Here is a 17,917-nt window from a genome sequence, read left to right on the forward strand (position 1 = left end):
GAAGAGGAGATTTGTCGCCGGGTGACTAATCTCCCTGAATCTGAGCGTGTGCCCTGACCCTAATAATTAAACTATTAAGCAGGGGTGCAATGAGGCTGTGGCCATAAAATTTATATTCAGCATATCAAAGAACAACACTTTTAAACTAGGATGGTATATAGGGTGTTTATTTTATATTGCTGGTTTTACTTTCACAAAATTTGACACATGCAAATAAGTTACTGTCAGATTGACAGGACAATGGCAACATAGGCCAAACAGACAGAATGGCTGATCACAAGTAGTTGTTCAGGCTGTACTTGATAACAAAACACACCTAAAACTTGCAGTCATAAAAAGTTTTGATATCATCTCTTACCTTGCTCACATATACCCTGGTAAAAAGCATCAGGGTACACACTACCTGCTTGGTATGCCTCAGGATGTTTTTGTAATAACTACAAAAAAGATACAAGAAAAGCATAGTATTTACCATAGTCAGGATGCTGTGTTATAACAAATGTTTAACACAAACGACCCATAGCACAAAACACTTTGCATTCCTTAATGGGCGACGATGGCTATTTCAAACATTTGCTCTGTGAGGATTGCTTGGGATTAATAATGTTAGCATTGGCACGCATTGGTGTCCATTATAGTTAGCGTTAGTCTTTATTACCTATTGAGGGTGTCTTCATAAAGAAGCCGCAATGTGCCATGAGTTTAGGGATTAATTTAAAAGAAAGGTGCAAATTTTGCTAACTGTAGCTGTAGGCAACATTGACTGATCAGTTATCTGAACACAAAAGATCTAAATTGACCTAGCTCTGATTCAGTAGGGCTGACGGCCAACAATTATCAGCTTAAGTTACATTTATATTTAGTGTTTTATTTTTTTCATTTCTGCTACCCACCATGTAAGAAGCTGAGAGATATATAAAAATAGTTTGAACCACAGCATATAGTGTCAAATCGATCAAGAATTAATAAGACTGGTTGTACGCAAATATGGAAAGTATTAGTTTCAGTCATATAATTAATATATATATATAATATATATATAATATAATATATATATATTATATATATATATACGTTTGACACCACGTGGGTCCATTTTCTGTTTTGCTAAAATTTAAAAAAATAACATAAACAAAACGGTTCCAATATCAATATTGCCCATGTGTTCTATCTACAGTATCAAATGAATAAGAAAGTACACTTAAGTCATTAAAGTTTCCCTTTAGCCATGAGTAATGTATACAAATGTTAGAAAACACATTTATGGGTTTGTCTTCAATACAAAAATATTTATCTGAAAAGAAGCAGCAAACATTTCTAGTACCTCTCTGTAATTAACATTTCCCTCTATCTGGTTGAAGAACTCCAGTGCTCTGTGAGCTGTAGGAATAACACATTTGTATATATCTGTTACATTGGTTATGGCATTAAATACAATAATAAGCTCAAATAAAAAAACAGTGTTTATTTTTGAAATATTAATCATGTATCAATATAATTCTGAAATGCTTTAGTCATGGGACCTTCCTTACAGGAATGTTGTCGTTGTAGGACCCATGTCCAATCCATACCCGTATCTTCTCACTCTGTATGCTACTTCTTTGCACGCTCAGGTTCCAAGACAGGGAATCTCTGGGAGCAGTGTATTTCCCCAGTCTGACCTGCATCCAATTCTAACCTGCAATGGTTCATAAAATTCCAAACCAACCCCCCCCCAAGTGGTGGTTAACCCACAGGTCACCGTGGGTTTCATTTCAACCCACACATAACTAATTCCTTACCATACTTTAAAGCATTGCTCATAATTAATTATTATTATGCAAGCCTTTAAAATAAATTTTAAAAGTCCTACTTCTCTAGTTCGTTGGTCTTATTATTATTTTTAGCCAATACTGCAATTGATTGCATACAGCCTGATACATAGGGGCAGATTCACTAAAGGGCGAAGTGGCTAACGATAGCAACTTTTCACCAGCGTTAACATCCACAGGGACATTGCCAATTCACTGACAGGCCCAGAGGACAATTCATTAGTGAAAAAGACCGTTGCTAGCATTTGTTCACTATCTCTCGCCACGCGACTTTTTCGCTCTAGCGAAAGGTCATTACTCCGCAAATTCAGTAAAGTGCGGATTTTACAGAACGTTACCTCTTTCGCCAGAGTTGACTTCGCCACCTCAGACCAGGCGATGTACTAAAAAGAAGCTAGATCTTCCTCAATCTTCTGTCACTTACATCATTTCCTGTCTGCTGAAAATGCATTAAAGTTCCAAAAAACACTGGTGACTTTTCCTTTTTTGAAGCGGGATTAGCTGCATGTAACATTCATTTTACAGTAGGACATAATACTAACTCTCTTGTCTTTATTAAGGTTCCCTGGACATTGGAATAAAAATGGTAACTTCAAGCATTTGTAGCAAAATTTATAATAAAGATGTCCATACAACTTTAAATTTTGAATTTGAATAAACTTTGAATTTTCGGGAGGCACAAATGAATGTTAGCGCATCTTCACAATGAAATGCTCGCACTGCTGAAGTAATGCTGGCGAAAAGTCACCAGCACTCGGCACCTAGGACGCAACTTGCATATAAGTGAATTAGCGTTGGTAGCGAATTCGCGCCTGGTGAAGTGGACGCTGGCAAAAATTCACCCGTTAGTGGCCTATAGTATATTTCCAGATAAGACCACACATTAACCTGAAATCTACATCCATTTTGGCAGTATCAGGTGTGAGTTTAGGCCAGAGAGGGCACTGAACATCAACTCAAAACTTCACAATTTGGGAAGCGCTTGTCTAAATACATTACTCATCTACAGTACAGTGGCTTGCAACAGGGTGTACATTTAGGGGCATATTCATTATGCTGTGCAAAATGAAATTCAACGACAAAATGGTATAAAAAGCTGTGTAAAATAAATGGCGAATTTATCAAGTTGTGTGAAATTTTACACCATGCAAATGGCAGATTTGCTGATGTTGTTTTACATTGCTTAGTTACGTTAAAATGTTACGCCATTTTTTATACGCGAAGCCTGGTGATATGTTGTGTGTTATCCCACTAGTTTTTTACACAGCATAATAAATATGCCTTATAAAGTTGCTTTTAAATAACAGGTAAACATTCAGGTGATTTGTATTCTATTATAGAATATAACCCCAATGCAGTCAAAACGTCACAATAAAGTATAGTATGCATTATAATATCAATAAAGAACTTACCAAGCTCAATACGTGTTGAAATACCGCACGGTGCAGCCTGCAACCAAAGCAAAGAAGTAATTAATAATGTGCTTTTCCAGAACAAGAACATTGTTGTGATTCCAGTTATAAAATGTGTGTTGCGTGTGAGTTTGAGACAGTGTAGGATTTTGGAGTTGTAACCTTTGTTGTTTGTTGTGCTTATCTCACAAGGGTAATGATACCGTTAGTTAAACTGTCCAGTTTAGTAAAAGTAGTGTGTGTGTGTGTGCAGTCTAAAGGTCACTGAAAGGATTTTTAGTAATAAAATCACTTTCCCCTGTCTGCCAATGGGAAGAGTACTTGTTGTACCTTGATTTTATATATCATTTCTTTTTAAGTCTCTAGTCTTTTTTGAATACATGAACTATTTTGCTTTTATCAAGAGATGCCAACCATGATCCCTTCTTAGCACGTCTGCCCTGTCCCTGACTCCACAAATCATTCCGCCACAGTCCTGCTTTCAAAGATTGCACAGTTCTCATAGACAATCATGATAAAGCATCTTAAGAATATGTGACAATGCTTGAGAATTTTCAGTTAAAGGTGTCGTTTGCCTTTGAGTTAGTATGATGTGTGTGACATTCTGAGACAATTTGCAACTGGTTTTCATTTTTTATTATTTGTGGTATTCTAGTTATTTGGCTACTCTAAATTGTCCCAGTTTTCGCAGGACAGGCCTGCACTGTCAGCCCAAAAATTGAAGGATGAATTAATTTAGATGCAGACAAAGCATTTGACAGGATAACTCACACACATATCAAAAGGCTTCTTAAGTTCCAACATTTTGGCATACAAATGCTAAACCTCTTTAAGACCCTATATTCCCAATCATACACACATATCACAGCAAATGGCCTTAACTCAACTAGATTTCTGATCCAAAGAGGGACCAGACAGGGATGCCCTCTTTCACCATTGCTTTTCAACATTGCGCTAGACCCCCTCCTAAAACATCTATTGAATAGTGATATCTTCAAAGGTATACCATTAGGCACACAAAGACTCAAACTAATAGCATATGCAGACGACATCCTTCTATTTATACACAAACCACAAACCGAACTACCCTATATTCTAAAAAAGATAGAAACATTTGGCACTATAGCAGGATTTAAAATCAACTTAGATAAATCGGAAGCACTGCGTCTACAACATACCTCCCCTGCAGACTGGAACACCTCCTTCCCATTTAAAAAAGCGAAAACACACATTAAATTTCTCGGGATCCAATTACCACAACGCCATCAGGACCTCTACAACCTAAACATTAGGCATACAATAGACCAGATAGAACAAGAAAACCGCAAATGGATTAACACAAACTTGTCATTCGCGGGCAGACTCCACTTAATAAAGATGATTGCATTTCCCAAACTTCTCTACAAACTACAACTACTACCATATAGGATACTATCCACGGATATCAGAAGATTACAACACATAATTAGATCATTCATATGGAATAAAAAAAGACCCAGAATCAATCTTTTTAAACTTCAACTACAAAAACATGAAGGAGGACTTAATTTCCCAAATGTAATAGAATACAACGATGCTGCCCTTCTCCGATTTGCAGGTGACTGGCTCCACCATAGAAACGTTTTCACCACTATTTCCTTAGATGACACACTCTCAGAGGGAATATCACTTAACTGTCTACTACACACACCTCTCAAAGATATCCCAAAAAACATGAAAGATAATCCACTATTTATCCACACATACAATACCTGGCACAAAATTCGGAAAAAAATCAACATCTCTCAATTCAACTCCATACACTTGACCTGGATGGGGAATAAAAACTTCACTCCTGGTCGCTCCAATACTGTCTTTAACATATGGCAAACGCGTGGCCTACAAAACATAAAAGATATGGTCACGGACAAATTCACCTTACTAACTACCTCTAACCTAATACAAAAATACCCATTCCTGCAACCCCATCAATTCGCATTGCTACAAATAACCCACTTCGCTACTCAGCACCTGAACAAACTCACTGAAAAAGACAAAAATAATCCCCTAGACTCCCTTTGGCTGAGACAAGACGCAGTTAAATCAACATCCCAAATCTACAGACAAATCAGGACGGCCCTAGATATTGACCAATCCACTTTCAACTTTACAAAATGGAAAACGGTAATCCCACTATCAGAGAATGAAGACATCTTAAACTACCACACACACGTCATGAAAAGTCTGCCCGCCAGCACATACCAAGAGATGGCACTACAAATATTACATCAAACTTATCTCACACCTGTAAAGAGGTTCCACATCGGAACTGCCACCTCGGACAGATGCTTAAAATGTGGTGCTGACAGAGCAGATTTAATTCACTGTTTATGGTCTTGTCCACAAATCAAAATATTCTGGGAGGAAATCGCCAGCTATTGGGAATCTATATCCGGGAAAAAGATGCCCATCACAGCCGCATGGGCCATATTCAGCAAATTCCCGTCAGACATACAATCCCCCAAACCGGGAAAAATCCTAGCTGTACGCCTAGCCGCAGCAGCCAGAAAGGCCATACTCCACAACTGGCTATCTCAATCCCCCCCACCCATATCTCTAGTTTTACAAAAGCTGCAACACATTTTCCACATGGATTGGATTGAAACCCTCACGGACAAAGAAAAACACACAGGAAAATTTATTAACACATGGTCAACATACATAGACACACTACCACCAACCACCAGACAACTAACAATACAGACTTTTCAACACACTACCTGGTATGAAACTGAACTGCTATGCGGATCTGCATCTGTCCATGAGGCTGAACAACTGTTCATCACCTCAGTAAGTCAAAGCTTAACGGAACCCCCCAGGAGTCACCGTCTCAATAGAATATTATCGAGTCAACCATCAAACCTGCAAAATACCGATTTATGATTTAGTACTGCCACCTACATGGAAAAGGACTACGGTTGTATGATATGATTGCATAAGGGAACCAAAGATACAATTGTTGGTCATTCTGGTAATACCTAATATCTTTACCTAATCATGACATGTGAAGTCACAACTCTACTACCTCACTTGACTTTTATTTTGTTCTACTTGTGTTTTTTCTTTTTTTTTTTTTTTTTTTTTTTGTTTTGTTGTTATTTACATTATTTTACCTGCAATATGCCATTTAACATGTAACGCATATAAATAAATAAAAAAACATTATTGAAAAAAAAAAAAAACAAAATTGAAGGATGGGGGTGTTTGGGTATAACTGGGTGTGGTCAGACTGAACTGGGGCATGGCCTAAAGCCTCATAGTTATTCATAAAGTAAAAAAGGAGAAACAGGAAAAAGAATCCAAATAACAATAAAAGCCTTAATAGGCCTACTGTATATATTGTAGCCGTCTATAAAATTGCCAGAAAGATTATTTCTTGTGCAGACATATATTGAAATTGTGGATAGGTTACAACTGCCAGCACAGCTTCTACAGTATATTCCTTGTAGCAGTAGAGGCAGTAGATATGCAGCCTCTCTTATATAATTGCTAAAAATGTACCTTGTCTGTAGCCAGTATGGTACCACCTAGTATATTACCAGTGAAAATAACACCTGATGACAAAATATTATTTTTACTGGCTGGGCTGGTGAAATGCAAGGTGGCTCTGTTGCAGCTACAGGTGAGTTATTTTAGCACATATTTGACATAAAAAAAACAGACAAAAAATATAGGGTATATAGGAAATCTGCTATTCCACCCAATCCCTCCCCCCCCCGGTATGTATGGAAGCTTGTACACATAGCGTAGAAAGCTCAACTATACAAACAATACAATATTTGGAATATTTAGAAAAGCTTTGGTGTTTAAAAGGCATATCAACAAGGGGTTTTCACCTTTAAATTAACTTTTACTATGATGGAGAGAATGATATTCTGAGACAATTTGCAACTGGATTTCATATTTTATTATCTGGAAATTTTATTGACTCGGCCTAGGGTGAGAAATGCATTTTAGGACATGTTCAGCAAAACACACGCTCCTGCGTGCACTCTGCTAGGCAACAACTTACCGTAGTTTAGTGAAGATCAGATGAGTGTCTTTGGTGCGCCCGCTGTAATGAGAGTCATCTGCATTATCACACGCGTCGCTTCGTTTTCCCGAAGTTGCTTGAAGTTTCCTCGTGAGGCAACTTCGGACGACTTCGGAAAATGAAGCGTCGCGTGTGTCATAACGCAGGCGACTCTCATTACAGCCAGCGCAGGAGAAGAGGAAGCGGTTCAGAGAGATTAGTCGCCTCAAAGAAGAGGCAATTAGTCGCCAGGCGCTAAATCTCCCCGAATCGCCTGGTGTGGACTAAGCCTTAAGATGCCCAATAGCTCCCCATCTTCTTTTCTGCTGATTCACTGCACATGCTCTGTGCTGCTGCACTTACTGAGCTTAGGGACCCACTCACAATATACAGTACACATAGAATAAAGATGTCACAATATAAGAATGATTATAAATTAATACAGATAATTACTACATGTCAACACAGACACCAGTGCAACTAGCATCAGACATGAGACACAGTGGCAGAGTGATACCCCAAATCAGTGGGCCCTTGACAGATACACTTTACTAAAGCAGCACTGCAGCCCATAAATGTTTCCCCTACTGATTTAATGTCCTCTAGAAATCTCCCTGCAGCCCAGAACAGTGTTATTGCAACTTGTATCCATACAGATCTCCATTTCCTGTGTCTGCAGACTCTTGGAAGCTCCTCCCCACACTCACTCTGTGGCTGTAGGAAGCAGCTCCTAATCACTGCAGGAAGCTTGTCTCCCAGTGACAGCAAATGAAATTGTGGATAGATGGGTCAGGAAGTGCTTTCCCATTGGCTGCAGGAAGCTTGTCTACCATTGGCTAAAGTGACAGCAAATTATGTTTTGTTATGACGATGCAAGAAACCCCTCTCCCATTGGATGCCGGACACAAAATATCCCTTCATAATGCTGTGTGTGTGTGTGTGAGACAGAGATGGACTGGAGCCTGGTGCCTAATACTGAGTGTGTATGGGAATGGGGGTGCCTGTGGGGCCTCACAGTGGGTGATGGGACAGATTCCTCTCTTCTAAACCCTGAACCTCTGCCAAGCCCACCTTTATACTTCACATACCCCCCTTCCCATGTGATACTCTTCCTGTGGAGCTGTAAGCGCATCAGGAATTCTTTTGTGAATAAACACTGGCAATTCACCTCAGATGTGGCAGCAATAAGCCAATTTCTACTCATATGTCAAAAGACAATTGCTGCAAAGTGTCAATGTTTCCTTTAGTTGGTCTATAATGATTCATTGATTTATTCATTATTGTGTAACGTGAATATCCTTGTGATTCAAACAGGGGAATCCAATGGTGTTCAAAGGTCCATGTTACCCCTCAGCAAGTCAGGGGTACGAGAAAGATGGGAGGCTTCTGCCGAGGTGGGAGAGCTCATCACTGGAGACCTTCTATGGAGAAAACAATTACAGGGTTTTATAATAACTGCTATGGGCCGATCAATGGCAACTGCATCTTCGACGATAATACTGCGTCCAATGGAAAGAGGCAGACGGAGTCACATGACACTGACAAAAAATCGCTGCACGGCAAAGTGACAGTTAATAACGGTTTTCTCACTTTCATTTCTGGGACCAGAGGTGAGTGGACCATTACACACACACAGGGGGGACAAATTAAATAATAATGACATAAATGCAGAAAATGGATATTTAATTATGTTAATAGGTAGTGCCTGGGATATTAGTCTTGGTTTTGCATATTTTCTCTCATTTTAATAGATATAAAAAGTGATTATGGGAGAGTTGGGGTCGAGGGAAGGGGCAGGGGTGCAGGGAGACTACAAACTCTCCAGATATAAAATATTTGAAATTCAGATTGTTCTTCTAATATTTATATGCACATTTCTCTGTATTTGTCTCAGTATTAAAATTAGCTAGTTTAGAAATTATTAAGGGAGGAATCTGAACAGTGTTTGGAGTGATAGTTGGCCACTTGGTGATCAATTTCGTCTTCTAATACTATTAATATTCATATTTCTCTCTGTATCTCACTTTGTATATAACATTTACTTATTAAAAAGCTTTTAAGTAAAAACAAAGAAAGTATTAAGGGTAAATGTCTGGAATCTCCCATGTTAACATGTAACAGGGGTCACTGACAGCATTTGGAGAGACAGTTGGCCACTTGCTGTTCAGGTTTCTCCTCTAATGCTATTAATATTCATACTTCTCTCTGTATCTCACTTTATATATAACATTTACTTATTAAAAAGCTTTTAAGTAAAAACAAAGAAAGTATTAAGGGTAAATGTCTGGAATCTCCCATGTTAACATGTAACAGGGGTCACTGACAGCATTTGGAGAGACAGTTGGCCACTTGCTGTTCAGGTTTCTCCTCTAATGCTATTAATATTCATACTTCTCTCTGTATCTCACTTTATATATAACATTTACTTATTAAAAAGCTTTTAAGTAAAAGTTAAGAAAGTATTAAGGGTAAATGTCTTGAATCTCCCATGTTAACATGTAACAGGGGTCACTGACAGCATTTGGAGAGACAGTTGGTCACTTGCTGTTCAGGTTTCTCCTCTAATGCGAGAAATTGAGTTTTTTTGCTAGGGTCCAAATTACCATAGCAACTGATATGAATAAGAGACAGGATTATAAACAGGGGAGGGTCTGAATAGAAAGATGAGTAATAAAACGTAGCAATAACAATAAATGTGTAGCCTTACAGAGCATTGGTTTTAGATGGGGTCAGGAACCCCCATTTGAAAGCTGGAAAGAGTCAGAAAAACAAGGCAAATAATTCAAAAACTATAAAAAATAAACAATGAAGACCAATTGAGTTAGCAATTCTATAACATACCAAAAGTTACCTCCCCTTTAATATGTATGGTGATCAAGCAGCCAGTCACAGTTGGATTTTTGCTTAAGATGTTTGCTAACCTGAGTCAGTGCCACATTACAGGAAAATCAGATTTCCAATTTTTGAAAAAAAAAGGAGTTCTAAAATCAAGATGAGTGTATGATCAGTGCTCACGATCTCTTTTTTCTTTTCGTCTCCCCATAAAGTGAAAGTTCTGAGCGATCTGTAGCGACTTCATAGCGATTTCTACCTGATTTCCTGTGATTTCCTGCGATTACCAGTGATTTTCCTGCGAGATATTCAGTATTTTTGACGTTTCCTAGGAAAAACCATCTTCCATTCACGTCTGCTGATCTTTTTTTTTTTTTTTAAAAACCCAACTGCTCTTTTAAGAGCAAAAAGACTTGGGCGCAATGCCATTCTGCGCCCCACGGAGGAAGGTAAGGTGGCTGTTACAATTTAATTTGACTTTAAGAAATGTTTTTTTAGTCCTAAGGTTTAAGAGGTCCTAAAATGGTTTTGCTATAGGGCTTAGTAAATACGGTCCCTGTTACTGCACTAATTAGTAGATTTGGGATAAGGGCATCTTTCTTTTTTTTTTTTTTGTATTTAGGTTTTTATTGGTTTTTACATTACACATTATAGATTACGAATTACAATTTACACATTTAACAGTAATAATTTACTAAATAAAAAGGGGAATTCCTGTAAACAGTAGTCTAGGAATAAACATCATTTAAAAACCCACACTTTAAAATCTAATAAATGAGGGGGTAATAATAAGTGATAAAACTACCCAAAGTGCATCTAAAATTGTAAAACCCATCCATTTACCAAATTTACCTTTCCTATTGTGATATTATTATGGGTAGGATAAACGTGTTGTTATATAACCTAATACCAATAGTGTTGTGAAGAATGCCCATGAAATTATATAAACCAAATGCCAGGGCTGATGTGTAGTTCTGTGCCAGTGTACTCTTCCCCAAATATATCCATGTGTTGGTTAGGGCTCGTGCTAGTGTTATACTTATTATGAAGATCTAATATCAGTGGGATAAGGGCATCTTTCACACAGGGTAGTACCATTTTGTTATTCAGCAAGTCTTGGGCCTTATACTGTCCCTAATAAAATCTTTCTCTTTTCCCACAGCGACAGTCGGAATCCAGCTCCCTCTCTGAGATTTACAAGGTGAGTAGAAAAGAGGGGAAAATAATGTGAACACTCACTGTAAATGCTGCTAGAGCATGGAATCTGGGAGTTGGTTTGGTGATGGACATATTTTACCCTTTTTAAATATTATGTTATGCATAAAATTCTCCTTTTATTCTATTTTGTTGTCCAGCCTCCTGATGGTCGGCTGACCAAGGATGTGCTCCTCGGAGAGGGCGGCACTGGAGACGTCTACCAGGTAAGGGACCAACTAAATTAGGGTTGAATAGAAAGAACTTACTCAGTGGTTCACAAAAAGGCTTAAATAGCTCTGCACTGAATTTAGTATCTTCCCAAAATGCCTTGTTAAACCAAGACTTGCTAAAACAAAGTGTAAGTTAAACTTTTCTGTCTGCATTACAGGGACGACACCATCGGAAAGGTGTGGTGGCCGTGAAGATAGCCAACATCAGTCGGGTAACGTATCTTTATACTTCTATTTGTTATATCATGCCTGTTTGTGAGGTTGCCTATGTGAGCTAAAGGGATTTCTATTATTCCACTCCAGGATGAAGACTCAGTCTGCAGGGAGCTGATGTTTCTCCAGCAGTTCAGCGGCCACAAGAACGTCGCCTCTTTCTTTGGAGCCTACTACAGGGCTCCACTCACGGAGTGCTCATCGGAGCTCTTGGAAGTAAGAAATTATTTACCGTATCACATTCATCTATTATGTGCCAAACAGATCACTGCTAGAGATGATATAATACACGGCCTTAAATAATTTCTTTCTATTGCAGATTGCTCTTGAATACTGTGGTGGCGGTTCTCTCCACAACCTCATCAACAAGACCAATGGCCAATCCCTGAAGGAGACCTGGATTGGTTATGTCTGCAAGGAGGTTTTAAAGGTAAGGTCAGATTTACCCCTTAAGGACTTTTCTTTAATTGCATAGATTATATATACAATCTGTTTGTTGGGAATGTTTAGTCTTATGTCTGTTACATTCTCTATCTCCCCAGGGTCTGCACCACATCCACAAGAACCGGGTCGTTCATAAAGACATAAAGAGCCTGAACATCATGCTCACAGAGACGGCCAAAGTGAAGATCAGTGAGTAAAACTTACAGTTATAATGGAGTAATGGATGGTGGGGAGCTTCTGTGAATTTGGAGTCAGGGGGTTTCATAATTCAGGTTTCTATCTTATTGTGGTCAAACAAATTATTTTCCATTAATATATTCTATCTGTCATTTCAGTCGACTTTGGAAACAGCTGGAACCTGGACCCGCAAACTGGATTGTGCCACGAAGCGGAAGGGACTCCACATTGGATGGCACCCGAGACCATAAGGCAGAAGGGTCAGCGCCTGGCGTACGACACCAAAGTATGTTGTACTTATAATACTTGTAACAACACTGAGCATTTACCTATTAGTGTTAATGGGACATAGAGGAAGTAATTTTCTCATGGGGGGAAAGAAGTTTTTCTGAAACGTTGGGTTTCTTACCTTTTTGCACAATGTGTCTGCTTTAAAATATTTGTTCTTTTGCTCAGTTATGTTACTGCTATTGTTTGTAATGGAGATGTATTGCTGTATACGTTTATAAATATAATTTAAAAAAAAGCATTTTCTCACGTTTACATATAACATGGTGTGCTTTATTACTAGGGTGTGCATTGGGATATTTTAGAAGTTGTATTTTGTTCTGTTTTGGCCATAATTGACCTAAGGAGAATGCCATGTACTTTTGCTCCCATACAAATATATGTATATGTTTCTAAAGTAGAATATGAAAGAGTAGTAGCCTCCTTATTTAGATTTTATTAAAAACCCACTAACTCAATTCTCTCCTTCTAATGCTCTTTTGTTTGTCTTTTGCAGTGTGACATCTGGTCGCTGGGTATAACCGCCATCGAAATGGCCGAGGGACAAGAACGTAAGTGAATCACAAGAATTGTGGCTGCTTATGGATACTTTATTTTAGACTTTGAGCAGCAAGAACTTCTGAACCAGAATTGGAAGAATTGAAGCTTATTCGCCATTTCCAGCAAAAAGACCTTTTCGTAAATAGATCTGTTATAGACATGTTTGAAGGGTCTGATATATTTGTTGTTAACTTCTAGCTTACGCAGGGCAATACCCAGTGGAGCACCTGATCAGAGAAGCCCAACCACCGAAGCTTCGATCAAAGACCTGGTGAGTCCTTCCCATGTCTCTGTGCATTGTGTCTGTGCAATGGAACTCTGCTTATATACTTACATCAGTGGTTTTTTGCCAACTTCTATATCCAAACAGGACTGTTACATTCAGACAAGTCACAAGTGATAATAGGGCAAAAATTGCAATAGCTCACCCTGGGTTCCAATTTCCCACTTTAAAGACAAGCTGAACTGGATAATGGTTAATGAACGACTAACCAGTATAATTATGGATAAAAATGAGAAACTCAAGGAAATATGGGAACCATGGTATAAATACTCTTTCCGACTACAGAAACCCCTTCGATCCTTTTGTAAGAACTATATGATAACATCATATGTAAGCGTTTATTTTGTAACACTTTGAATTTTTCAGACCTGGAATAACTAATACTTAATGATATTTCGTTCCACTGTAAACCCATTGCATTACTCTATAGTATGGCATTTAAGGGACCTTGCAGAAACCACCCTAGAGCATGCAATACTAATCACCAATGTTTATTAAATATAATATGCTGTCAGTAAGTACTGTTGATTTAAAGTTTCCTTTCCTTTGAACGATCCCCCAGTCAGATTGAGACGGAACCGATTTTATTTCTGTCCTCTCTCTCTCTCCCCATTTCTTTTCTCTATGCAAATATTTCATGCGATTACATAATTGTAATAACTACTTATCTCTTTTGATATATTAAGATTCAAATAAAAATGTTTGAAAGAAGCTATAATAGGGGAATTTCAGTCTCAGCTTTGGGGATGTGTATTTTATTTTAAAGATCCCATAACTGTGTTACAAGAATATGGCTTGTTTGATTGCAGCTCCACATCATTCCTCTAAATGCAGGCTGGGTTATGGGTGCGTATGGTCTCTGCCCTAACTCCTGCATTTACAGAGGATTAAGTAAAAATGTGTGGGGAAATCATTGGACATTACCAGTCCCCCCTACACACATAGCTGTAAGGGTCTATGTCACTATAGATATGCCAATATTGTCCCCTTCATATCTTTGTTGACTGATATGGCATAGCTGTGGGTAATCCTGGGATTTGGGATTCCTCTAACACTTCAGGATAACTATTTGTTTCTCATCTATATATTGTTATTGTACTTTAGCCAGGAATCCTGCTGCCCCCATGCTCCTGTGATTCCTATCCCACCCCCAAAATGGCCACACAGCTCACAGCCAAACTGAATTAATCAGGGCACATCAAACAAAGCAAAATATATTTGTAGCTATAACCATATATCAGTTTAAAGGGGTTGTTCACCTTTGAGTTATCTTTTAATATGATGTACTAAAATATATTCTGATACAATTTGAAATTGGTTCTCATTCGTTATTATGTATGGTTTTTGAGTTATCTGGCTTTTTATTCAGCAGCTCTCCAGTTTGCCATTTCTGGTTGCTAAGGTCCAAATTACCTAAGCAACCATGCATTGCTTTTAATAAGAGGCTGGAATATGAATTGGAGAGGCCTGAATAGAAAGACAAGTAATGAAAAGTAGCAATAACGATACATTTGTAGCATTTGTTTTTAGATGGGGTCAATGACCACCATATGAGAGCTGGAAAGAGTCAGAAGAAGAAGAATTCAAATAATTTAAAAAATATAAATAAAATAATGAAGACCAATTGAAAAGTTGCTTAGAATTGACCATTCTATAAGATGCTAAAAGTTAACTTAAAGGTGAACCATCCCTTTAATTCTATGTGATGTTTAACATTCTTTAGTCATTTTCTCTCTTTCTCAGCATTTTAGGCATTTGAAGGGATAGATGTTTTTTTACTAGATAAAGCTAAAAGAACTTCTCATTCCTTTTATCCAGGTCACAAAGTTTTGTGTCTTTTCTGGAGTCCTGTTTGACGAAGGATCCTTCTGAGAGAGGAAGTGCTGAAGAACTCCTGCAGCACCCATTCATCAAAGAACTGCCCCCTAAGAAGATCATCAGGGCTGAGATTGAAGAACATCTCCGGGCTCTGCAGAACCGGCCGGCCAAGAAAGGTGAAGGAATCCATTATATCTGATACAACTGCACCATCACAGAGTGTAAATCAACACTGAAATGAGACACTGCAAAATGAAAGTGGTGCTGGGAATAATAAAATGTATTTTTATTTTTTTTTAAATGTTTTATTGCATTTTACTTTTGAGCAGAATACATTCCTTATCGCAATATGAATAATGAAAATATTTTAAGGGCTACATCACCTTAATATTACATTTTAGTTCGTTATTGACAATGAGATTCTAAGAATTTGCATTTGGTCTTCAGTTTATATTTCATAATTCTGCCATCACATCAAAGTTGTGGGTTGGAAAGAAAACCTCTTTGCCAATGACCTTGTGCGTGGGGCCCCACTATGGACCGCTACCCGGGAAGAAATTTCTCTGTACGGTGTCTGTCCATGTTTATTTAAAATCTATCTTATCATTTCCAAATAATTGGACAAAACAGGAATTTAATGTTGGTTATTTCCTCACTTTGCTTTTTTTAATCTATACAGGATTGAAGGGAAAAGCTATGAAACAGCTGCGTCGAGCTTGTGACTTCTACGCACGCAACACAGCAGAGGAACAAAAAGTGGCTCTGCAAATGGCCCTGGAGGGCTTTCCCTGTAGCTGATCTTGTGGCCAGTAACAGCAACAGCCCAGAATGAATCTCTTGTGTAAAATTCTAGGTGAAAGAAACATCCACAGAGAAAGGTACCGTCTCCATTCAATATCACTATTCATTGGTTCTACAGAGCATTAGACCAACATTCTCTGCATTTACTGCTTGAAATCTTTCCCACATGCAAAGAGACAAGCAGATAAGTGCACACCCTGAGATGTTATGGGCTAAATCAGGGTTTTCTCTGCTCACAGACAGTAGCCTTATTGCATCATACTGAAATAAGAAACTTTCTAAATACAATCAATTAAATATTCTGTACAGTTTCTGAAGTAATCAAGTTTATCTTAAGTATCCCTCTCTCAGCATTTGTTTCTCTTCATTCTCTCTACATGCAGCAGTTGGGTGTCAGATATTCATTGACAATTAGATCCAATATATCTTATAGGGGGGCTTCATTTCCTAGCAGATGTATTAGAGCTCACTCAAACAACTGATTCCAGTACAAACAAAATCTAATAAAATAACTGCCATGTAATCCTACATGATGAGACATGATGTCTGGTGATTTTAATAGTGAGCTCTAATACATCTTCTAGGCAAAAGGACCCCCCCTATAAGATATACTGGATCTAACTATACTGGATCTAACTAGCAATGAATGTCTGAACCCCAACTCCCATGAAGACAGAACGAAGAGAAACAGATGCTGAGAGAGGCAAAGTGAAGATAAACTTGATTATTTCAGACACTGTACAGAATATTTAATTGATTGTATTTGGAAAGTTTCTTATTTCTCATATATCCATATAAGGTTGCTGCCACCACAAGGGGATTTTTAAAATGTATTTGGCCTATAAAGGCTTAGTAACATTCATGAATCTGTAATTCTAATTCTCTGCTTTCCTACTATTACCCATTACTGTTAATGAGGCCTATGCCAAAGTATAAAATTCTTTCTAATGCCATGCTTCTTAATGAATATTCATAATGAATATGATAGATTACTAATTGATTTTTATTTTATATTACAGGTGAAGCAGCTCAACCAGTGGTGACTTTGAGATTAGTGCAGCTCCACCAGCAGTGTCTGCTCCTCCCCTGAAGCACCAGGATGATCATTTACTAATGTAACCAGTGGCATCTATCTTGAGATCATGCAACACCACCAGCAGTCTCAAATTCAAGGTTCACATCTCCACCAGTGGTACCTTACATTTCAACTACTGTACCATTATTCTACCCACTGCTTCTATATTTCACACATATCTATTTCACACATATCTCTTCTTCTTCTACTGTTCCTCCTCCACCATGTTGGTACACCTTCAGCATTTGCAGTTCCACCTACCATAGCCCAAACAGTGCCTCTATTTATGGCTCATTTAATATTTAATTTCAGGCTACCACAGCTGCAACAGTGGTGTCTGGAATTCATGTTACTACATCATAAATCTCTAAAATCACATCACATTTCATACAACCATTGCTCCAATAACGACATCCGCTTAGAATTTCACAGACTTAGAAGTAGCATTTAGCATTAGCAGTAGCATTTATCAGAGATATTTTTTATTACCATACCTCCACCCATGGCCTCTTCTTTTCATTTACCTTTAGCTCCACTATCAGCCTCTTCCCCTTATTCTTCTGAACCTATACCAGCAGGCTCAGTCATCATACCAACACACTTCCACCATCACCTTCTTATTTTCAAGGCAACACCAGTAGTAGTGATTACTGTCAACTACCATATCTGCAATTGCTGGGCCCCCTTTTGCATATTTGTTAATAGCTTAAAAAATTCATCTGATTCACCAGTAGCTGTTGCCTTC

At 38.1% G+C, this 17,917-nt stretch overlaps 3 protein-coding genes across 7 annotated transcripts in view; 2 read left to right on the forward strand and 1 right to left on the reverse strand.

The window, feature by feature from the left end:
- Positions 1-17,917, reverse strand: part of LOC121394695 (phosphatidylinositol-glycan-specific phospholipase D-like) — a 56,095-nt gene that overhangs the window by 12,908 nt on the left and 25,270 nt on the right. The window lies entirely within an intron of this gene.
- Positions 11,761-12,697, forward strand: LOC121394699 (serine/threonine-protein kinase mig-15-like). The gene is made up of 3 exons (XM_041566333.1): positions 11,761-11,962; positions 12,066-12,176; positions 12,289-12,697. The coding sequence occupies exons 1-3, from the start codon at positions 11,864-11,866 to the stop codon at positions 12,385-12,387; spliced, it is 309 nt and encodes a 102-aa protein (XP_041422267.1). The 5' UTR covers positions 11,761-11,863; the 3' UTR covers positions 12,388-12,697.
- Positions 12,868-17,428, forward strand: LOC121394698 (serine/threonine-protein kinase 3-like). Its single transcript, XM_041566332.1, has 5 exons — positions 12,868-13,206; positions 13,394-13,466; positions 15,297-15,472; positions 15,976-16,174; positions 17,117-17,428. The coding sequence occupies exons 1-4, from the start codon at positions 13,188-13,190 to the stop codon at positions 16,092-16,094; spliced, it is 387 nt and encodes a 128-aa protein (XP_041422266.1). The 5' UTR covers positions 12,868-13,187; the 3' UTR covers positions 16,095-16,174; positions 17,117-17,428.

This window comes from Xenopus laevis, chromosome 6L (assembly GCF_017654675.1).
Source record: "Xenopus laevis strain J_2021 chromosome 6L, Xenopus_laevis_v10.1, whole genome shotgun sequence".
NCBI classification, from domain to species: domain Eukaryota; kingdom Metazoa; phylum Chordata; class Amphibia; order Anura; family Pipidae; genus Xenopus; species Xenopus laevis.